The sequence below is a fragment of the Tyto alba genome, unplaced genomic scaffold, assembly GCF_018691265.1.
Source record: "Tyto alba isolate M040663 unplaced genomic scaffold, T.alba_DEE_v4.0 Super-Scaffold_26, whole genome shotgun sequence".
Classification (NCBI taxonomy): Eukaryota; Metazoa; Chordata; class Aves; order Strigiformes; family Tytonidae; genus Tyto; species Tyto alba.
The window spans coordinates 1,883,610-1,906,871 of NW_024881300.1; the positions used below are offsets into that span (position 1 = coordinate 1,883,610).

At 50.1% G+C, this 23,262-nt stretch overlaps 1 protein-coding gene across 1 annotated transcript in view; it reads right to left on the minus strand.

Annotated features, from left to right (window-relative positions):
• Nucleotides 1–259: 259 nt before the first annotated feature.
• ATP6V0D1 (ATPase H+ transporting V0 subunit d1) overlaps nucleotides 260–23,262 on the minus strand; it is a 38,958-nt gene continuing 15,955 nt past the window's right edge. Inside the window, exons 3-8 of the mRNA XM_032987467.2 lie at nucleotides 10,985–11,163; nucleotides 7,815–7,894; nucleotides 3,911–3,988; nucleotides 3,120–3,296; nucleotides 2,138–2,215; nucleotides 260–1,628 (exon numbers count right to left, since the gene is read on the minus strand). Coding sequence (XP_032843358.1) covers nucleotides 1,467–1,628; nucleotides 2,138–2,215; nucleotides 3,120–3,296; nucleotides 3,911–3,988; nucleotides 7,815–7,894; nucleotides 10,985–11,163 — 754 coding nt within the window. The 3' untranslated portion in view covers nucleotides 260–1,466. The remainder of the gene's footprint in view (nucleotides 1,629–2,137; nucleotides 2,216–3,119; nucleotides 3,297–3,910; nucleotides 3,989–7,814; nucleotides 7,895–10,984; nucleotides 11,164–23,262) is intronic.

Sequence of the window (23,262 nt, forward strand, 5' to 3'; positions counted from 1 at the left end):
ATTGCCTGGGTGCCTCCTGGGCACCCCTCAGCTCAGCACCTCACTGCACCCACAGACCAGGCTTGGGCTGGATGGAGCACCCAGGGCCCCCGAGGGGTGGCACGACCGCTCTGCTTGTGGTCGAAACAAGTGTCCCAAGAGCTGCAGGAGCCACACCAGGCTCCACTACAACTATCAGATTCCCTGGCTGAGAGGCCCTGGGGCTGACAGAGGCTCCTCCTGGGGATGTGGGAGCAGGGAGTAAGCAGGGAGAGCACAGTGCAGTAGGCAGATATTTATTGGTGGAGAGAGGAAGGGATCACGGGGTAACAAACACTGCAGAGGTGACCGTAGCACAAGCTGGGACAGAGCCACTCTCCATCCATCCCTCCCAGCAGCAGCACCGAGCACCTGTTTCCCACCAGTGCGGCTTCTCTGCTGCCACGGGGCATTTCTCAGACCTCACGGGCAAGTGGGAGCAAGCTGGGATATACAAGAGCAGCCACGCCATGCCCAGGGCATGGCTCCCACTCCCTAACCACAGCCGGGCAGGACGTGGGACATCTCTGGCACCAGCTGCACTCCTCAGGGTGACCCAAGGGTGCTCTGCCCGTATAGCTCTGCAGCACGGGACACCCTGTGCAGGGGAGGAGGCTGCACCAGCCTGGATGCCTGCCCTGGGGCGGTGGCAGGGGTGCAGCACCAGCCCCAGAGCCAAAAGGAGCCCCGACTCTTGCACGATTGTGCCAGTAAACTCCAAACCACGGGTCTTCAGGGGAGGAAGGAGCTCAGGCAGCTTGGGGAACTCTTTCAAGGTGTAGGGCTGGAGGGAGGCGGATGCTTCTGAGCGCACAGCGAGGCTGCGCCAGTGCAGACGCCACCCGAGTGGGGAGGAACATCCTCCACAGCCGCTCTGGCTCTGCCCTCGTGTTCCCCACAGGCTCCGTCCCAGTCCTGGCCAGGGCTGCTCGGTCTCTCCCAGGTCAGGGTTAGTTACAGGGGGGGATGCAGGCATTGCACAGTAGCATGGGCTACGCTACAAATCACACTCAAACTAAATCTCACAGGGACAACACTGACTAGGAGGCGTGCAGAGCACCGACAGAGAGGACCCCCAGCCCCGATGTGTTCCTCTGCAGCTGTGGGAACCCCTTGGAGGCAGCAGCCCCCCCCAGCTGGTGCCTGCTCCACAAGCGTAAGGGCATACAGCAGATAAGTACAGTAACACGGGGACTATTAGATGCACAACAGGAGGAGTGCCTCCTGCTACACAGGGCCGAGCCTGTGCCACTGGTCCCTCTGGACCCCTCACAGCACACACAACTTCAGCTTGTGAATAATTTAACTAGCAACTGTACAGTTTCCTCATCTGAGCCAGTTCCACAGACGGGACATCCCTGGTGTCTGGGCAAGGGAGAACTCAGGGAGTTACACAGGGGTCCCTCCGGACTCCAGGGGCAGGAGGGTCAGACAGGAGCAGAGTGGGGTTAGAAGATGGGAATGTAGTTGTCAATCTTGGTCCTGTGCCGCTGGGCAATGCACTCTGCGATCCACACAATGTTGCGGCACTCCTGCTCCTTCAGCTTCACAAAGGCGTAGAAGACTCCAAAGTGGAACTGGTTGAGGAAGGCCAGTTTGTTCAGCTTCACCTGGGGAAAGCCCGGAGGAGGACATGTCACTTGTCCACCTCAGATGGGAGGGAGCTGGTCAAGGCAAGTGTGGAGCAGCCCCATGACTTCCCCAGCAGGCTGGAAGGCTCAGCACAGGTATCCTGCTCTCCACCTCTTTAGGTCCTCGGGACAGCTCTAACCTACAGCACGTGGCTCAGGACAGGCTCTCACATTTGAAGGGAGAAATATTTATGCCTTCAGGTACTGTGAAAACGCTCCTTTCCCACGTAATTACACTCTGGTTTTACTACCAGTGGATCAAATAACCACCGGCAGCCCCAGACTTGCCTCCCACACTGCTGTAATCTGCCTGGTGAGAACACGGACCGAGCACCACGCTGGGCCCCCCGTTCCCTTGCTGGAGCAGAGGGCTAGCATCCTTTTCCTTCCTGCAAACCCTATTCACCCAAGACGAGCTTGCTGCCACCCTGAGCTTTGCAAACAGCACAGGCAGGCACATGCCAAGAAGTATCATGGGGATCGCTCACCTCATGCTCAAAGAACCTGTCTTCAAGGGTCTTGTCTCCAGGGTTGCTGCCAGCCCCTTCAAATAGCAGCTTGTACTCCTGCAGGAAAACATTACAAGAGGATAAGCCCAAAGCCCTCTGAGCTCAGCAGCGTTTGGGGCCCTGTGCATCAAACAGGCACCCCTGCTACCACGCCAGGTCAGCAGAGGACACAGAAAAGCCGAGAGTCTGCACTGTGTGCACACGAACATTGGCAACGGGATGCTGCTGAGGCTTCACTGCACACACGCTGGCTGAAGGCAACCCCCAGAAAGGCAAAGAAAGTCTTGACGTCATCTGGAAGTCTGTCCAGCCAGAGATCCTACCCATGCAGTTCTCAAAGCCATATTGTTGCTTTGTGCTTGCAGGGAGGATGGACCAGGTACAGACCCCTCCGGGTAGAGGCTGGAGTATTTGGACCAGGTCCCTGGGCCCACAAACACTGGCACACGCTCTGGCTGCTTCAGTATGGGGACACTGAGCTCTCAGACTCCCAACGGGTCCCCAGCCATGCACCAGGGCAGTTTAAGGAACCCAGACACATCCAAACGTGTCCTCCCGGGTCAGTGTCTCCCCCGCTCAGAGTGGGCTGGAGATGGGGCACACCATTTCCTGCTGGACACGTTTCCAATCCTAACCAGCTGAAGAGAGACCGTCATTGCTGCCGCACCGATGCCTCAAGGGTCTGGTGGTGAGGGCAGTCCCCACACCCCGGGATGGGTGCACAGGGCATGCCTGGTCTCCTTATCACCTCTGCAATTGGCCTGGACTTCCAAGCCAAAGGCAGCCCAGGTGAATCAACTCCCTCTTGGCCAAGCAGAGCACAGGACCAACAGTAGCTGCAGAAGACAGGCACCCCTCTCCCCAGGCTGTCCATCCACAACTTCCCCCAGATCCCCGAGAAGCTCTGATTCAGAGCAGGTCCCTGCACCAGTCACTACAGCCCTCACCCCAAAGCACTCACAGGGTAGTAGTCAGCAACATTTTTGACTTGTTCGTAGTCATCTGCTCTGGCTAGTTGAGCCAGGCCCTCAGGGTAGAGCTTGCCACAGTGCGGGAACAGCTTTGCTCGGTCCTCCTTGGACAGCTCAGTACCAAAGGAGTTGATGGTGATAATGAAGGCCCTCCGGTCGGCTTCAAACTGTGGGAATAGAGCAGGTCACCTTGGGATGCAGCATCTTTGCCAGAAGCCAGCAGGTATCGATGCTCCCCTGATCAGAGGGCAGCATCAGCAGGCTGCCTGGGACGCACACAGCTAGCTGCTGCTCAGCCAGGGTAGGCTACGTGTGCAGGCTCCCAGTATGCCCGGTAGCTGAACGCCTGGGGGGCGGTCAGGTGAGGAAACCCCCATCCCAGGCACAAGCCAAACCGCCGAGCAGAACCCTGCCCAGGTCAAGGAGCCTCTCTCACTTACTGCCCCTGAGCCCTGCACATCCCACAGCTAGCCTTGGCACGGAGACAGGCCGTGCACCCAACAGCTCTGGTTTTCTCCTGCTCGTTATCCATGTGAGAGGACGTTGCCATGAAGGCAACAGATGTGTTGGCGCCTGGCAAGGTCAGGACTGGGGAACCAAACCTGCCCAAAGTCGTGTGCAGGCAGTGTTTTCCTAGGTGTCCCAGTGAGCAGGCAGAGTGTGCACAGGGATGCTGAAGAATATCTTGAGCATCCTTAATGCTGGCAGGCAAGCTGGGCCTGAGCACAGAGCAGTGAATATCACTGCAATACCGTCTAGCTACGGGGCTTTCCAGACCTACCTCCAGGATGGGGCACATGGCATCTGCTGTGGTACCTCCCAGCACCTTGCAGAACTTGTAGAAGGACTCCAGGTAAGCCTGGAAGAAAGAGGGAAGAGGAGCACTCTTCTGCACAGCTTCGTTTACTGCCCCACAGGGCCATTCAGCAGAGGACAGGCAGCAAGCAGGGATGCTTCGTAACATGGCACAGGCACTCTCACCCCATGTGAACTTGGATGCCAAGCCCACACAAGGGACAGTGCTTCCCCGGGAGCTGGAGACATGAAGGGTTGTGGTTGGGTTTGTTCAAGTGACTGCACAATCTTACTGCAGGCAAGATCCCCAGGCAGCAAGGTTAAAGCCTGTTTTGCTCCTTTTGAGTCATTTAACTCCAAAGCATTTACTGAAGTCTTACGTGGTTTCCTGACCCCGCTCTGGCCTCCACAAACATGCCAAGCCACACAACTATAGCTGCAAGACCTACGCTCAGAAAGTACCGCTGTGTAAGCAGAGTCAAGAGATGAGACAGGACATCTGTGAAGGAAACTAGACAGTCTCTGTAATTCTCTTTTCACACTGTGGCCGCTTGGTCTCTACCCCAACTGGAGCACTGCAGAAAACATATAAGGCTGGGCACAGCTACGCTGCCTCCAGGAAACGTAATCCTTTGTGGAGATGTACCGTAATCCAGCTGGAAGATGACTGTATCTCCCAGGGGGAGCCTAGGAAGGCTGTGCATGGCTAAAACTGCTGTTCAGCAAAAACTTTCTCAGAAGAAGTCATCATGTGATAAAATACCTCCCTGGACAGAGAGCTGCAACCAGAATCACTTAAAAGGGATGGAGTGAAATGATGCTGAGACATCACAAATCTCTGCTTTGTCACAACAACTCCAGGACAGAAGATGGACCAAGAATGCACGTGTTGGACGCCCTCAGCCTCCTCCCTAGGAAGGCACCTGGATTACTATGTTCTGTAAATATTTGTTACCACACAGTGCAAGAGAACACTGCTGGGACTGGGTGAGCATCACACATCAAAGAAAAGTCGTCTCCAGCACCGGCTACTACTCGAGTGCAGGAGAGCACCGAGCATCAGCCTGCAGAGTTACCCCAGGAACAAGGACCCTGATAACGGGCTTTGCTTGAGGCTGACAGAAGAGGGAACCTGGGTAACAGGTTCAGTCACTACCTCTGCCCTCCTCAGAGTTCACACACAAACCGAAGGCTTTAGAAGCAAAACCAGGTGAACTCAAATATCCAGCACTGAATGAGGATCCAGCATCACAGACACCACAGAGATACAGACTGTAAAACAGCCACACCGGGCACACCCTCCCCTACGGACCCCTCCACAGAAGACAGCAATTTAGAGAAACTCTCCGGTGTCCTGAAACCCTTATCCCAGAAATGGTGGTGCCTTCAGATTTGATAATCCTTAATGGACTTTTTATTTTCATGAACCCACACGTTTACCCTCTGCCTCCTGCTAGCCTCATCTGTCTGTCACATCCAGCCTAAAGGGAGACCTGTGGCCTGTCTATCCACATTGACTTTTCCAACACCTAACTGTGGTTATCACCACAGCTTGTATTCACTCCTCTTCCAGGTGAGGAACCCTAAACTTTTCTGTAGTTTCCCACACAGAAGTCATTGCACCCAAACCTTTAAACGTGTCCTCCTTAGCAGCTTCTCCTGTTCTGCTGTTCGTATTTGGAGATGAGAGAGGAGAGGAATGAGACAGCGATCAGGACAAACACACTGTAGATGCACGCAGCAGCACAGTGACATTCGTGCAGTTCTACTGTTAGGAACAGATTACCTTGTAGAGACACACTTGCTTAGGTCAGTTGTTCATTTAGTAGCAGAAAGGAACAAGGAGACCCTCGCTGTACAAGCAGAGTCAGGATTACCTCCTTGCCTCTCCCATAAATCACTCCACATTTATCCACATTGATCTGCCTGCTATATTTTATTGTCCAGTCACAAAGCTCCATCAGCTGGTTTCAAGAAGGTCACCAGCAAAAGCCAACAGTCAGCCAGCTTTACTTCAACATACCCATTAAAGGTGTGGGACAAAGGGAGAAAGCGCTCAAGATGATAATGCCAGCACATCTCTCTTGCAGGATTCCACTCCTAACCGCCCTCCACACTAAGAGCTGACCACTTACTTTTAACCTCTGCTCCTCATCTTAATGGTATTTCCATTCAAGAACCTTCTCACTTGTCACTGCTAACAAGAAACCTTTGTAATTGCTTTCCTCCTATGAATCCTGCTCAAGCCTTCTGCCTACATGCTCACTGATTCCTTCAAAAAACCTCCAGCAGGTCTGGGAGGCAGCACATCCCCTTCCCCTGCCGACTCCCCTGGGATGTAGGAATCCATCCCAGGCACCCGCCAGAGCAACCTTGTGCAGATTTCAGACCTGATTTTATTTCCCTCATTTGCCTCTGAAGACCATTTGCATTCCATTATACATTTTCCAGTCCTGGGGAGAGAGGTGGCTTCAAGTGAGAGTCTGTACATAGTAGTTACCTTTTCCACCTTTGCATCCCCGTGATTTGTTACTCATGGAGCCTCTATCCTCCCCAGGGGCTGCTCTTTAGCAAGAGCCAGTCCCAGCACACGTCAAGGGATACCAGGCACATACACTTCAATTTGGGGGTAGGGTAGGAAGAGCAGAATGCAAAGCAGTATCAGGCCCCAAAAAGGAGACTGGAAAGGACGCAGAAGCTGGGACCCAAGGAGATGCTCCCCTCTCCCCCAACCTGTCTGCCCTGCGCTCACTCTGCTCCCTGCCTTCCTCCACCCACCTTGTCTCAACAAGGAGGTCTGTACCCTGCAAGGTGCAGGTATTTATGCATACAGGCATACCTGCCCCTGTTACAGCAAAAGACCAGTACACGCCAGAGGCCATGCGCAGCTGGGCATGACTGCCGACACGCAGATCCTTCTCCCCTCTCCTTGCCTTCTTCCCTTCACGCCTGAGCTGTTCTCTGCCTCTCCAAACAGGCCACAGCTTCCTTGGGAAGCAGAGGTCACACTGACTGCAGGCTGGCTGTGACCAGCCAAAACAAGGTTGGCAGATATAATCTGCATCCCACCCTTAATCCAGAGAGTCGAGATGGAGCGATAGCCACAGCCTGCACATAAACACATGGCCTGATACTGCCAGCTAGAACCAGACAGGGCTTGCAGAGGAGACCACAGCTCCCCTTGCAGGCTCAGGACAAGGAGATCTTTAGCCCCTCCACAGCCCTGTGCTAATACTGTCCCCAGCCTGCAGGACTCCTCCTCCCCAGCTGCACCTTTTACACCGCTCCACCAAGAGCATCTAAGCCCAACGACAGCCGCTGAAGGCTTGAGCACATTGTTGGAGGCTCTAATGAAAAAGCTCAAGATGGAGAGCCAAGCCCATGGAAGTCCTTCAACCAAGTTTAAGATCTAGCCACTTTAGTCCTTTGAATGCAGTTAACTACACGTCTAAACTCGTGTGGCTAAGGAGCAGCCTTCTGCTGCCTGCCTGGGGCTGGGGAAATTTATTCAAAGGCATAACCTCTGCAAAATCTCTTGCACAGACTCTTGACAACCTGACAGCTCCAAAAAAACCCCACTCTGCCTAGCTCTGGTGCCTTGACTCGGCAGGGCTGGGTGATTGGATGTCAGGCCCCTCCAAGAGCACTATCTTTACTTTCCAATGGATGCGACTAGTTCTTGATGCTGTTTACTATATCACCACTCCAGGAAGAAAAAGAGAGAGAAAGCAAAATTATTTTTAAGTCTATTCCAAGAAGAAAATACCTTCTCATCTTTGGTTGAAGAAAGCCAGCCTAGGCTGGAGCTCCCGACCCAAGACAGAGCTGTAGTCACACTAGGAATAAGCAGGGAAGTTAACATCTCTTTCCCTTCCCAGAGATTCATTTACCTTATACAGCGTGTTTCGAATTATTTCAATATTCATTTCATCCAGGTCCTGTTCAGATATGCAGTCTTGGAAGAAAGCAGCTGAAACAGAGCCACAGACAGAGTTAGCATTGCCCTAACCAGACCCATGCCCAGCACTTTCCAGAGTCCTCAGCAATACCAGTTAGAAGCACAGCCTGCGTTGAGCTTGTCCCTCCGAGGCCTGGCCCTTATCTTCAGCAGCCACCAAATGGCCATGACTCAAAACCTCAGGCTCCACCATGGTTCCCTAGGCCACAATAATTTTGGGGGCTCTCTTACGGAACTCTTTCTGCACCCCTTAGTCCCATGGTTTGGTTAACAGCCTATTCTCAGCAGAAATTCTCAGCTCTAGCCCCAGGCATCTGTGCCAGCGTAGCCTGTATTTAAAAATAAGCAAAACCCAAACTGTTCCCAGATGCAGGCACTCAGAGGTGACAAGACAGCTTCCAAATTGCCTTCTACAGCATGGCAGCAGTGCTTAAGCATCTGTGAGACAGCAGCTAGCGAGTCCTCAGGAAGCTGGTACTTCTCCCTCCTTCTCCAATATCTCAGTTGGAATAAGGAGGCATGGGGATGCCACAGCTCCTACAGCCCAGGACACTCCATGGCTGGAGTCAGGAGCTGTTTCCCTCAGTCAGGTCTATCAGTGCCATTTTCCACTTCTTCTGAAGACTTTTACTAGCTGGAGGTAAGCAACAGGAGACAGGATGAACAAGTGGGTTTTGGTAGGATGCTCAGCCCTACGTACTTTGCCAGAGTATCTCTGGGAGGGAGTTTGAGAAGTTGTTGCCACTTAAAGAACACAGATTTCAGACCTAACACAGGGTACTGCAAGCTGCAGATAAAGATAAGTCTTGTACAGGTAGTGTAACCCAAGGCTGTTGTACCACTCGCTTGTTAGCAAGAGCACACTAAAACTCATTGACAGGACTTTTAAGGCTTCTTCCAACTCTCACTCAGCAACCAACTTTGCTGAATTTGCTACCCAGAGAAATATGATCTTTCTCAGCTTTACGCAGTCCAGCTGCGGGTAAAGGACACTGCATTCATGCTGAGAACTGACCGATGCTCTGCTTTGTGCAACAAACTGGGTACGATGCAGGCTCACACCTTTGGTGTGCACCGCTTTTATAGCACGAGCCCTGTGGCACGGACAGCAGCCTCACCGTGCGTCTAGGGAGTCCTGAACAGGGGATAACCCCCCCCGAGGTTTCTTTGCAACAGCATCAGAGACCAATGCCACGTAGCTGGAGGAGCACTGCTCCCTACGGTTGGCAAAAATGAAAACAGAGTGTGCCAGGACTGGTTTTCACTGCAGGACGCACTGGCTAGCCTAGATAGCTAAGCAGTGGCTACTTCAGAGTAGCAGAGGAATGAGAACACAGCTATTTCAGTTCTTGGCCCTCCAATATCCCAAATTAGGCTAACAGCAAGTCTTATTTTGCCCTGCTAACCTATGAAAGCCATTTGGGGTTAGGCATTCCTACCCAGCCACGTAGCTACTCAAGTACTTTTAGGAGATAGAGCTGCTGTTTCTTTGCGTGTGGTCACTGGAAAGAGCGCAAGTTAAACAACTGGAGCCTGCATGCCTGCTTGTTTAGGCAACACAGCTACTCCCCATGTTCTCCTGCTGAAGAAATGCCACACTAGATGGTACGCAGCCTCAAGGGCATGGCCAGGGCAAAGGTCTGAAGCAGAAGTCAGCCTAGCCAGGGCAGAAGTAGGCAAAACTGACTCCCGTACAAGTACATGAATGCAAGAGGCAAAGACCCTCAACTGCCAGCTGCGTTCTCCAGAACCACCTCACCAGAGTAACGGGGCATTTTCATTCCATGCACAGATGGAAGCCTTAAGGTCTCTGAGAGCTAATACCTTGGAAATACTCTGTTCTATCTTACTCCCAAAATGGGGAGGTTCCTGCTTACTCATGAGGACAATTTTCTTCCCACACATCATCCCTACAGTGGGCTCAACTCAGCTGCGTGCACAGCTTCGGTTCTCCTGCTGTGTTGTTGCCCCACCTTGCAACCCAGATCTCCTGAGGCATGTTTTCCCTCCTCTGCAGGGCTCTATCTGGCAAGTCATTTTTCCATGACAACTTCACTTGCTCCATTTATTACACAGGGCATTTGAAAAAGCACTTTCAGTTCCAAAACCAACTATTTCTATCAAAGACAATATGATAATTTAGAGTGTTTTGTTCTTTCTAGCAACCCCAGAAAAATGATTAATCACTGACTCAGGCATACTTCATTACATTTTTGCCCACAGAGGATAAACTAGCAAGTCTCCTGTGACGACCTCTCTTACTACTGCAAAAATACCCCTGTATTTTCTCCAGAACCACTTCCTACACCTTCTGTCTTTAAAGAATGTATCCGTCTGACTAGCTGTTCATAAGACACTTGGGTTTAGCCTTATGGGCCTCCTGGTCAAGGCCTGTATCCCCAAGACAGTATACCCCAATGCAGGATCCTGCTGTCCGAGGTTTATGGAGATGTCAGGTTTTTGCTGTTGGGTTTTTGGTATATAAAGAGTTTTTCTTGATCTAGACCTAATTTTACCAGCCTCAGAACAAGTCTGGGCATGTGCAGATCTCTATAATTATCTACAAAAATCGTCTACAAGAAATTGCCCAATGGTCCAACTGAAAGTGCTAGAAATTAAGTGTGATAGCCCTTCACTAAGGAAGTACGTGTCATGTGTCCCATGACAATGATTAAAAAGATCACATTGTGTAAGACCTCTCAAACTTTCTCTTTCCTCCCAAATTTGAGGTGACGATTCCCAGAAGAGCTGGTAAATAGACATATCGAGCAGATCAGAGCTAACTACATCTGCACTGCCATGACAGCTCAAGGCCTGGCTCACACAAACCAAACTCCCCAGCAGTCTGCACTACCAGTGTGCTGCTATGGACATTTGTTGAAGGGTACAGAGAGCTAGCTGGATCTCCAGAGGAAAAACTGGCATAGGACAGGCATAAACCTGAACTCAAGCCCAGCCACCACAGGCAGCACAGCCACAGCTGTGCATTACCCATCGCTTTGTCCTCCTGGAGCACAATTTAGGCTTAGTTGGACTGGGCGGGGGGGAAAGGGACATCTGCTCCACACACAGCTGAGAGGTATTTTGAAAGGCTCCACTCACCCAGGGGAGTATCCACCAGGATTGCATTGTAGAGCTCCGCAGGCGTCTGAGCAATGTTCACAGCTTCCATCTGCTCGAAACTTCCCAGAGGATGGCACTTGGGCACCAGTTCGGAGATCGAACGCTGGTGCAGAGTCCCAGTGATCAGCAGAATGACGTTGTCAATCATGTAGCTGTACCTGGAGGAAGGCAAGAGGAAGCCTGTCACAACACAAATACAAATAATACAAAAACCAACACCTGGCACCAGTCCCTCTGAACACCTCCAGAAAGATGCACCCCTCCCATGAAGGACTAAGGCATCTGCTTTATGTCTGTCTCCTTATCATGTTGGCCTAGGAAAAGGGAGTCAACCATAGGCCCAGGCTGTGATTTATGCTACAGCTGAACCACACCATCTCTGCGTCTCCTACCTACCGCTGAAGAGTATTAGACTGGAAGGGACTTCTAGAGGTCTCTGGCCCAATGTCTTGCTGCAAGCGTGGCCAGCTCCAGCTGCTCAGGGCTTTGTCCAGCTGAACTCTGATTTACTTGCAAGGATGTATATCTCACAACCTCCCTGGGGCTCTGCTTCAGTGTCTGACCATACCCACAACGAAAAGTCCTTTCCTAGCAGCTGATCAGAATTTCCCTCATGGACATTTGTCCGCTGTCTCTCATCCTAACTACACGCTTCTTTGCATTAGCCCATGTTATGATGTCCCTACTCCACTTATGTTATACAGGATTAGCAGATTCAGCCTTTGGCACTCTGCACAAGTTCCACCAACACAAGCCCTTTGTGGTCCTTCTCTACAGTATGTCCATGCTTCTCTTGCACTGAGGAGTCCAGAACTGGGCACAGCACTCCAGGTGAGGCCTCCACCAGTGCTGAGGAGAAGGGAAAGATCACCTCCCAGTTCTCCCAGTCCAGCCAGAGAAGGGAGACACAGCCAACCTGAAGACTAGGAATATGAGAAAGGATGGTGGCCTTCTCCAAGTAGAAGGTCCAAGCAAGGAATCAAGGCATCATGTAAATACAAGGAGCTGAGAGGAAAAGTGTTCCCAAAAAGGAGTGGTGCTCTAGGCACCTTCACCACCAGCTGAGCCGTAAGCCAACCAGGATGAGAACCTGAAAAACATCAAGTGAAACAAGTGGCTTTTTCAGTCAACAGAAGGTGCCTTTGCAAATGTCCCTCAGCCGCACAGAGAAGGGGCACAGACACTGGAAAAGCAGGATATTTGGGATTTTACACTCCCTTGCTCTCACTGCTAGATCTCTAGTTCTAAAAAGTTAGATGATGGAAAAGGCCTGAAGAAACTCCTTGGCAGGAGCTGCTCCAAAACAAATGAGGTCAGGCCTGAACTAGGATGGCAGAAAGAGCTGTGCATGCCTGGAGTTGGAGATCTGTTGACATTCAGGCTTCCCACGTGTGCTTGAGCACTGAATAAAGGCAACTTAAGGCCAGCACACCAGGACTGGGACGGCAAGGCTCTGCACTCATTTGTCAGACAGGCATTGGGATGCTGCTGGTCTTTATACTTCTGAGCTAACAAGAAGAACATAGTGCAGCCTTGTTTCCCTTTGAAAAGGAGGAACAAAGGCAGGTAAGCAGAGCCAGTTAAAGTCAGATTTCAGTTGTTTTTATGAGATGGGCTTACTGCCTTTCAAATATGCTCAAAGGGTATGTCCATGAACAAATCCACACCTTAGTTCCTCAAACAGGTGCTGCTTTTTTTCTCCACGCTGCAGGGCTGGGTAATGCACCTCCTGGCCCTACTGTTTTTGCAGAGAGCCTTTCTGTGTTTGCAGTCTATCCTTCCAGGGGCGTTCAATCTAGAACCAGGGCAATCAGCACAAGCCTCATGTACTAGGAAACCTCCTTTTGCCCTTTAATCCACAACGTCATTATCCTCCCTTCTGTTTGTGCAACTCTCACCATGGAGATGATTGCAATCTCCAGGACAGCAAGAAGGGCCTGTTTATGAGAACTGAGGGTGAGCCCCTTGCCGTAAGCAGCTGGCTCCTGGTAAATACAAGCATCTGCACCCTAAAACAAACGCATCTCTGTGAGGTACGCCAGACCAAGGATACAGAAGATCATTTCCCAGCTCCACCATCTGCCCTCAAACAGGCAAGTTTGCTCAGTGCAACACAGTAGTTTTCAGGAAAGACCACGGGCAGGACTGCTCTCACCAAAGCAAGGCAACAACACAGGACCAGACCAAATCTGTTTCTTCAACTCAGCCTGCAGTGAATGAACAGGCAAGGAAATATGGTCCTTGCACAGTATGCTAGCACACCTCTTTCCTATTCCCGTCTTACCGTGGATCTTGCTCTCTACAAGGTATCTGCGACTTGCAAGGACTTGTGACTGGCCAAAGTCAACCATGCAAGAGGAACTGAGGGAAAATGCCCAGAGCCCTTTCTGTTCACAGGTCTTCAGAGCAGCTTGACTTATCTCATCCATGCCCTCCCAGTCCAGCTCAGCATGAAAAGCCACAGTCAGATTTGGGAAGAGTAGCCCAAGCCTGAGCCTCTTCACGCCTGAGAAGCTCCCGCTTTCAGACTGGTGGTCTCAGGAAAGACAACCCAGCTGGTTTCCACTGCCAGAGTACAAAACATGGTGCTCCCCATTTCATTTATAAGCCTTAGCTTACTTGTTTCCTCATCTTTCAGGGAAGTCTGGAGAAATGCACAGTCTATAGACCAAATGTCAAGGCCTCTAAGGAGGCCCAGCACCAATTTTTTGAAAGAGCACTTTACCTATCAAGACTACTTAACTCTGGCTGTCGCAGAAGGATTCATCCCTGCAGGAGGAGGAGTTACTGTGCGTGAGATAGAGGTGAAATTTTTCATTCAAATTTCCACTGCGACAGCATTTCAAACCTCTACGATAACAAGAAAGCTGCAGCAGGACAAAGGTCTTGTGCCTGCCAAGGCCAGGCAGACACCAGCACCACTGCCTAATCCTTCCCGATAGTTCCCGTTTCCTTCAAGCAAGCCCAGACCACACTTCTCTACGTTCAGTCCCTGCTTCATCCCAGTAAAAACAGTCATGGCTTAGTCAATCACGACTACGAGGCAAGCCTTCTAGTATCAGGGCAGCTGAAAAGCCTTTTCATCTGCGGAAGGGGCAACACTTGCTTTCCTGTGCCAGGTCCCAACAAGAATGCACCTGCCTCCATTAGCACAGCTGTACTAAAACCATGGCAGAGATCTTGGCCACACTGGCATTTCCTCCCAGGCCCGAAGGATTACATTTATTATAGTGGCAGCAGTTTTCCTAGGAACCTCCAACTACTGTTTAATAGAGCAGCTTCTACCATCATCCTCTTCATCTCCTGTTAGGTTCTGACCAGCTTCGAATGTTTCAGCTTTTATGCCCAGACCCCTCCAAGAGCATTTTAACCTTCACTAGCTCTCAGTGCCTCTAATAAGACCACCAGACTATAGCTGGGATAGAGTTAATTTTTTTCATAGTAACTAGTATGGGGCTATGCTTTGGATTTGTGCTGAAAACAGTGTTGATAAGGCAGAGCTGTTTTTGCTACTGCTGAGCAGTGCTTACACAGAGTCAAGGCCTTTTCTGCAGCCCACTTGGCATAGAAAAGAGATTAGGACATAGGATGCTCTGGTGGGAGACTAGAGACAGGCAGAAAGGACTGACAAGCTCCTTGGTGAGGACGAGCCTCTGCACCAGCTCACTGGGAACAACACTCAGTAGTTGTTCAGAGGATAAAGCATTACAGGGAAGATCTATGTAAGCTACAGCTGGTGACAGAGTGTACATTAAGTGGTAAAATGGCACCTTATCTCAAGCCACCAACCTCCACAAAGGCCACAGCAAAACTCTCTTGGGCAAGAATGCGTTTTACACTCCTGCTTTGAGGTGCTATCTGCCCCCACAGGGAGATGGGCACAAAAAGAATGGATGTTTAGGCAGAGTTTCACAGAAGTACAATTTTAGTTGATATTGAGAAGCATCAGTAACGCCTCACAGAAGCGTAAAATTTCTCATTAAAGGGCAGGAAAAAGTCAGCAAGTATAGAAATATCATCCACAGCAGGAGAGATGATACAGCTTCCTGAAGTCCAAGACAACTGGGGCCAGTATCTTTGCTCCTCCAGCGACACCCAGTTCAGCACAATAAGCACTGGGTGACACTCACATAAAGAGAACAAAGCCAGGCTAGGATATGCCTAGAGAAGTCAAAAGGGGTGTGTGTGGAGGGGGCAAGTGTTCCTTCCAGCCGCAACAGGTCAGAGACATGGTTCTCACTGCTGGGTTTGGGAGGTATGGTCTCAGACAGGCACAGCAGAGACCTCCCCAAGAAAACAGAGGAGAACCAGGCTCCAGAAGCTAACTTCTGGGATAGTCATCTGTGGATAGCCACCAAGCAGAAAAAAAAGGAGAGTGAGTACACATGCAAAAGCCAAGTACAGGTACTCTGACAATGTCTGCCTTCCTCCTTTTGGTATTAGTTAAGCACAGCCACAGATGAATGACATATGCAAGAAAGACTACAATGGCCTAAATGGACTAAAATATTGGGAAAGGCTTTTTATCAGGGGAGCACATAAAAAGCATGAAAGCTCATCACATGGGGCGTTTACAGCTTGGCCTGAAGGCACTCAGGCACAGCCCCCAAGACACTCAGGGCCTTTCCCTCCTCCACATACTAATCTAATCTCATCTAATCATAAAGAGTCATTGTCCTACGGCAGATAGGTGGGTTTTTTATTGCTTTCTGCTCCAGGATACTAAAGAAACCATAAACAATACTGCAAGTGGTCACAAAGCATGAATAATGACAGAACATTGCATGACCCGAGTTTCTCAGGAATCCTCCAAAAGCCTTGCCAAACTGTAGCTTAACAGCTGCTCTGCAAGGGGTCATGAGGACAGCCCTCCCTGTCAACAGCAACTGCAGAGAGCAGCGGTGATGCAGAAGTGCAGAGCAGGGAGGAACCGGGCTGCGGCGGGGGGGGTGGGTTTTGCTGGGATGGGTCAAGGTATTGCATTGCTCAGGCAACTGTAATGCTTTCCAAAACCAGCTTTAGACTTTAATGTAGACTAATGCTAGCAAGGCAAAGGTCCCTATGTGACTGCATTGGGCAGTTACTCAGATGATTGTAGCAGCATGTTTTTATTTTCGGATGAAAAAGGGAAATCTCTAGTGGGATGAGAGCGGTGCTCTGAACTCAGCATGAATTCTAGAGACAGCTTTAAATGATGATGAAGCTTTTTTGACTGTAGTCACTTTAGCATCCAGTGCTTCCTTCTTGCAGCTCAATCCAGTTCATGCACTCAGGGCTGGTGGGAAAAGTAACCAAAGAAAAAAGTTTTGGGCTGGTTATACCACCGTTTCCTTGTGTTTGTGCATAAGTACACAGACCTATCTATATCCAACTGGAATCGAGACCTGAGCAAAGGTGTGGGTATGCAGAGCCACTTGTCACACCTCTTAAACTCCAAATGTAAGCAAGTCATGGGGAAAGCAGCGCACAGACTTCAAAGCACAAAAGGAGCAGTAGCTGACACTAAGGATGGTGCCAACAGCCACGCTGCTTGTATCTGGAGTGTCTTTTTAAAATCATTAGGAAATAACCGTACAGCTGTCCTGAACTGGAAAGGAGAGGGATGTTGCACATCAAGAGGACCTCAGTGCCTCACTGAGGCTTGTTCAAGTAATAGACAGCGGATGAACTGAGTCAAATCCTTAAATCAGTTTTTCAGCTCTGACTAGAACAAATCAGACCAGCAGTTCGGGCCAGGAGCAGTTCCACCCCTCGTCTGCAGCTGAAGCTCAGGCAGTCCAGGGAACAGCAAGAGTAGATGCAGCATGTGATGGTCTCTGCTCAGAGCACGCTGATCTCTTCCTATCTTTGCACAGTCTTTCCAAGAGTCACACCAATAAAAAATATACTTAAGTGGTAGGTTCGAGAACCTGCCAAAGAGAAAGCTGAGAATTTCATGGTTGCCACCACAAATCGAGAGCACTCAGCCAGTAAGTGGGTGCCCTGCTAAACTTAGATCAAGACAACCATTTCACAGCAAAAATTTGTAACTTCACAGTACTACAGAGGCTGTGGCAGCCTTTCAAATCCAAGCATCCAGGAATGTTCTCAGCATACATCTATATTTAGCTGTATCTTCACATGATTTTTACCATCTTCCACTGAGTCCAGGTCTCTTGGGATACTGACCTCAGTTTTCCAGTGGTATCATCCAGTAACTTATAAGCAGTCACACAGTGTCAGCTGCTCTAAAGGCTAATGAGAAGAAAAAAAAAAAAACAGTAGATGAAGTACTTTTAATGTTGAGGCTTTATGAATATGTCATCACGTTCTAGATGCGTAGAAACCCCTTGAAGCACCAGGGAATGCTTTGAACACCTCACAGCCTCATGCGAGAGTCTCTGGTTGCTTAAACTTGATGTCTCAGAGTTTGAGAAACAGTAGGCTGGTATGCAAAGCTGAGTCTTGTCATTCTGCACTGTGCTGAGGAGACTTCAGCACTAATTACATTTTAAATATTGACCAAAAACATCTAATCATGCTGCTTTCACACAGACCAGCTGCAAAAGCCAAACTTGCATTTACTGTCTTCTTAGCTTCATTACATGTAAAATATTAAAAAAAAAAAAAAGCCAAGGATATAAAGTAAGATTAAAGGCTGCACTGTGCAAACTCACATTGCCCCAAAAACTGACTGAAGTAGATAAAAAAGCTGAGTGAGTTTAATGGCCTCAATGCCTTTGCCCAATTCTCAGTGAATGTGTGGTCTGGGCTTTGATAACATGCAGAACATTACTGTGCAAACAGACCTGCTGCCAGCAGGACAAGGAAAATCATCATCCCACCCAAGAGGGGAAGAGCATCTTCTGCCACGGGCTTGCCAAGCTGGTGAAGAGGGATTTAAAGTTTCTGAGGGAAGAGAACCTCGATCCATCCCACTCCTACCAGTTTGATGCCAGTGCCAGCAAGAGATGCCCAGAGCCTGGAGAGGGGTCACAGGGCAGCAGGGGAGCACCTGAAGAGCCGCACAAAAGAATTCCAGCCAGAAAGTCAGCTTCATCAGGGCCCGGCTTAAATGCCTCTATGCAAATGCGCGTAGCATGGGGAATAAACGAGGAGCTAGAGAAGCGCGCACACCTCCAGGGCTACGATTTATCGGCATCACAGAGACGTGGTGGGATGGCTCCTGTGCTTGGAGTGCTGGAGTGGAAGGGTACGGGCTCTTTAGGAAGGACAGGCAGGGGAGGTGAGGAAGGGGGGCGCCCTCTATGTCCACGACCAGCTGGAGAGCAGGGAGCTCTGGCTGGGGACGGGCGAGGAGCCGACTGAGAGTTTATGGGTCAGGATTAAAGGGAGGGCAGGGACAGGAGCCGTTTTAGTGGGGGTCTGCTACAGGCCACCTGACCAGCAAGACCGAGCGGGTAAGGCCCTCTCCAGACAGATGGGAGCAGCTTCACATTCACAAACCCTGGTCCTCAGGTGGTACCTTCAACCACCCCAACATCTGTCGGAGAAACAACGCAGCGGGGCATAAGCGATCCAGGAGGTCCCTGGAATGAGCTGATGATAACGTCCTTCTCCAAGCAATAGGGGAGGCAAGGAGGAGAGGTGCTAGGCTGGACCTTGTTCTCACCAACAAGGAGGGGCTGGTGGGAAATGTGGAGCTCAAGGGCAGCCTTGGCTGCAGTGACCACAAAACGGTGGAGTTCAAGACCCTGAGGACAGCGAGGAGGGCGCACAGCAAGCTCACTACCCTGGACTTAAGGAGAGCTGACTTTGGCCTCTTCGGGGATCTGCTTGGCAGAGTAGCTTGGGATAAAGCCCTGGAGGGAAGAGGGGCCCAAGAAAGCTGGTTGATATTCAAGGATCACCTCCTCCAAGCTCAGGAGCAATGCACTCCGACAAAGAGGGAGTCAGGAAAGAACACCAGGAGGCCTGCAGGGGTGGACAAGGAGCTCCTGGGTCAGCTCAGGCATAAAAAAGGAAGCCTACAGAGGGTGGAAGCAAGGACAGGGAGCCTGGGAGAAAGACGGAGAAATTGCCCAAGCAGTCAGGGATCCGGTTAGGAAGACCAAAGCCCTGGTAGAATTAAATCTGGCCAGGGACATCCAGGGCAACCAGAAAAGCTTCTAAAGGTACCTTGGTGATAAAAGGAAGACTTGGGACAATGTAGGCCCGCTCCGGGAAGAAATGTGAGACTTGATTACCTGGGATGTGGAGAAGGCTGAGGTATTCAACAACTTTTTTTGCCTGTCTTCACCAACAAATGCTTCAGCCACACTGCCCAAGTCACAGAAGGCAAAGGCAGGGACTGGGAGAATGAAGAACAGCCCACTGTAGGAGAAGATCTGGGTTCCTTAGATGGTCTCGAACCTAAGGCACACAGGTCCATGGAACCTGATGAGATGCATCCACAGGTCCTGAGGGAACTGGCAGATGAAGTGGCTAAGCCACTATCCATCTCATTTGAGAAGTTGTGGCAGTCCGGTGAGGTTCCCATAGACTGGAAAAGGGGAAACATAACCCTCATTTTTAAAAAGGGAAATAAAGAGGACCCGGGGAACAACAGATCAGTCAGTCTCACCTCTGTGCTTGGCAAGATCATGGAGCAGATACTCCCGGAAACTATGCTAGAGCACATGGAGGTGATAGGTGACAGCCAGCATGACTTCATTAAGTGCAAACCATGCCTGACAAAACTGGTGCCTTTCTATGACAGTTACAGTGCTCATGAATAAGGGTAGACCTACTGATGTCATCTAGATGGACTTGGTACAAAGCATCTCACACTGTCCCACATGAAATCCCTGTCTCTAAATGGGAGAGACATGGATTTAATGGTTGGACCATTCACTGGATGAAGAATTGGCTGGATGGTCACACTCAAAGAGTTGCAGTCAACAGCTCGATGTCCAAGTGCAGAGCAGTGACGAGTGGCATTCCTCAGGGGTTGGGGTTGGGCCCAGCACTGCTTAACATCTTTGTTGGTGACAAGGATGGTGGGATCGATGCACCCTCAGCAAGTTCACCGACAGCACCGAGCTGTGTGGTGCGGGGACACGCGGGAGGGCAGGGGTGGCATCCAGAGGGACCTGGGCAGGTTTGAAAGGTGGGCCTGGTCAAACCTCACGGAGTTCAACAAGGCCAAGTGCAAGGTCCTTGCACACAGGTCGAGGCAATCCCATGCGCAAATACAGGCTGGGTGAGGAGTGGATTGAGAGCAGCCCTGCGGGGAGAAGGACATGGGGGTATTGATTAACAAGAAGCTCAATATGACCCAACACCATGCACTCACAGGCCAGAAAGCCAACTGTACCCTAGGCTGCATCAAGGGAAGGGATTCTTCCCCTGTACTCTGCTCTTGCCGAGACCCCACCTGCAGTGCTGTGTCCAGCTCTGGGGCACCCAATAAGCAAGTCCAGAGGAGACCACGAGGATGACCAGGGGGCTGGAGCACCACCAAGAGAGTTTGGGTTGTTCAGCCTGGAGAAGAGAAAGCTCCGGGGAGACCTTATTGCAGCCTTCCAGTACTTAGAAGGGGCCTACAAGAAAGCCTGAGAGGGACTTTTTACAAGGGCATGTAGTGGTAGGACAAAAGGCAACTGTTTAAAACTGAAGAGGACAGATTATTTAGATTAGATGTAAGGAAGAAATTCTTCCCTGTGCAGGAGGTGAGGTGCTGGCCCAGAGAAGCTGTGACTGCCCCCTCCCTGGAAGGGTTCAAGGCCAGGTTGGAAGGGGCTTGGAGGAACCTGGTCTAGTGGAAGGTGTCCCTGCCCACAGCAGAGGGGTGGAACTAAATGATCTTTAAGGTCCCTTCCAACCCAAACCATTCTGTGATTCTGACATGCAGTAAACTATGTGGCATAGATGCAAGATTTTGCTTGGCCTCTAAATATTGTAGTACTTTGCAGGTACTTAGGCAAAGCTCTATCTTAACTATTTTCTAGACTTCAAAATAGCACATAGAATAGATCTAATAAAGGGGACCAGGAGCCAAGATGCCCTCAAGAAGTCTTCAGAAGCAGTGCCTTTGGCCTCCAGGCCTTCTCTGGGCTGAACTTGCCAGCCTAGAACACAGGGTGAGGCAAATCAATGGAAAGGTAAAAGGAAAATGAGGGCTGCTAAGGTCCAGCACCAGAAGACCTTGAGAAAGGTTTCAATCAAGCAATGATGCATGTTACATTGGAACAGAAGTGTTCAGTGAACGTTCAACCACCTGAAAGCACTGCACACAGGCTGTCGTCTGGAGAAGTTGCAACCACACATAAATTGATCAGAGGAACATTAATAACCTCTTAACATACTCCTTCCCTCCCTATTTTATACCTCTAATAGACATGCTGTTCAGCCTATAAAGGGAAAGATTGTAAGCAGGAACACGAGGGAAGTGGAAGGACTGAAGCTGCAGAATCACCAGAGGGATTCAGCTTAATACAAAGCCCAAGAAGACAGTTAAGTCCACACACTGCCTTTGGATGATGAAACAGCATCAGCTTGGACTGGGATGTTATCCAGGGGCAATGTGTTCTCATCTCATCACCCACAGCTTGCATGGTAGAGCCCCTTCTCAGGGCTGCAGAGTTTCATTAAAGATTTATCTTTCTCAGTGAAACACGGGCCTACATCTGGAGCTCATCACTTGCTTTTTGCTACATCTTTAATGCCACCAATAACATTTTGCTAGCTTTCCCAATCATTACCGTGGCTCACTGTTTCCTAGGCACCATGCTAACACCTTCTAGGCACAGAACAAAACTGGTCAACAGGAGGAGGGCTACGCTGTTCCAGTTCAAACCCACTGGCCAAATGAAGTGTTTTCCAGGCACTAGAGGTTGCCTATAATACACACTGAGATCCACCTTTCAAAGACTCCCTTCCTGATGAGGGCACCCGCAGTCACACGGTTTTGAAAGATGACTTCCAGGGCCACCACTTAGCCATGCAACCCAGGCCGTCTTCACTGACATTGGTTCTGGGAAATTGGTAGAAGATCCGTGTCCTCTGGGTATGCCGGAGAACAGATGCAGTTCTGATGCTACCATCCAGAGGAAGCATGCCTGTGATTGTTTCCAGACCATTAGTTACATGCCCTCTTATTTTGAATATTGCATAATCCCTCCAAGAACTTGGCTTATCAATTCAACTTTGCACTCCCTGCAAACAGGAAAGCTGTTTGTCAGAAACCTGCACTTCTCTGCCAAAACCATCTCAGCCAGAAAAGGCTCGTAAACCTTTTATTGCAGGATCCCCAGCCACTACAATAATTTTTGCTTCCCAATCCCACTGCCACCAAGGAGTCAACAACTAACTGAAAGTAATATATAGCACAGTTTTAACCACAGCAGCATTAGGAAACATCCTTCAGATTGCTGCATTTGCCCAAATAAACTGCAAGTGTCTAATGTAAAGCATTTGGAGTTTTTATTTCTGCAAGAAAGGACTTCAAAAGGATGTAGTCATATTCTGTAATTTCTGCAGTTGTGCCAGGATGCATACTCCAGTATATTTAGAATAAAGACAGGCAACTTCCTACTCCAGAGTATTATTGCTCTTCAGCTCAAGTAGCAATTGAAACAATTTGGCTCCAGACAAACCACTGCTGCAAGATTAAGTTTGAACTCAAAGTCATGCAGCAGAAACTAGATCTATCCAGTGCAGAGGAGAGGCAGAGCAGGCCTGGGTCAGGGAGAAGGTAATAGAGGGAAGTGTCAGCTAAGAAAAGGCATGCGCAAGGGGAAAAAGGTACATGCAGCCTCATCAAAAACACATCTTGTGACCACAAAAACATACTAAAAGCCAAGTTCCCAGCTGCATCCTCAGGGCAACAAAGAACCCGGCTCCCAGCCCTAGTAGACTGGTAAGGTAAAGACAAAAGATGACTTAGTCTGTCCTCTGACAATGGGCTTGATCGCACATTTGGAAAATGTGTTTAGACCCATTTCACCCCCAGACCTCCCTCCTACAGCAGATTTAGTTTCCACACAGTTACCAGCAGTTCACCAACCTGAACACAAGATCGAGCCCTTCTCTGCCCATCGGCTTGCTGCAAGGGCTCAAGGGGCCCCACAGCTGCCAGAGCCCTGCATGTCAGGCTGCTGCGAAACCTGACTTTCCAGAGCAGGGAGGAGACTGTGCTGAACCAAGGGGGGAGGAAAAAACCCAAAACAACAACAAAAAACAAAACCAAAACAACAACAACAAAAAAACACCAAAACACCAACCAACCAACCAAAAAAAAATCCCCACAAACCAACTCACCCTTTTTACCCCCTGGA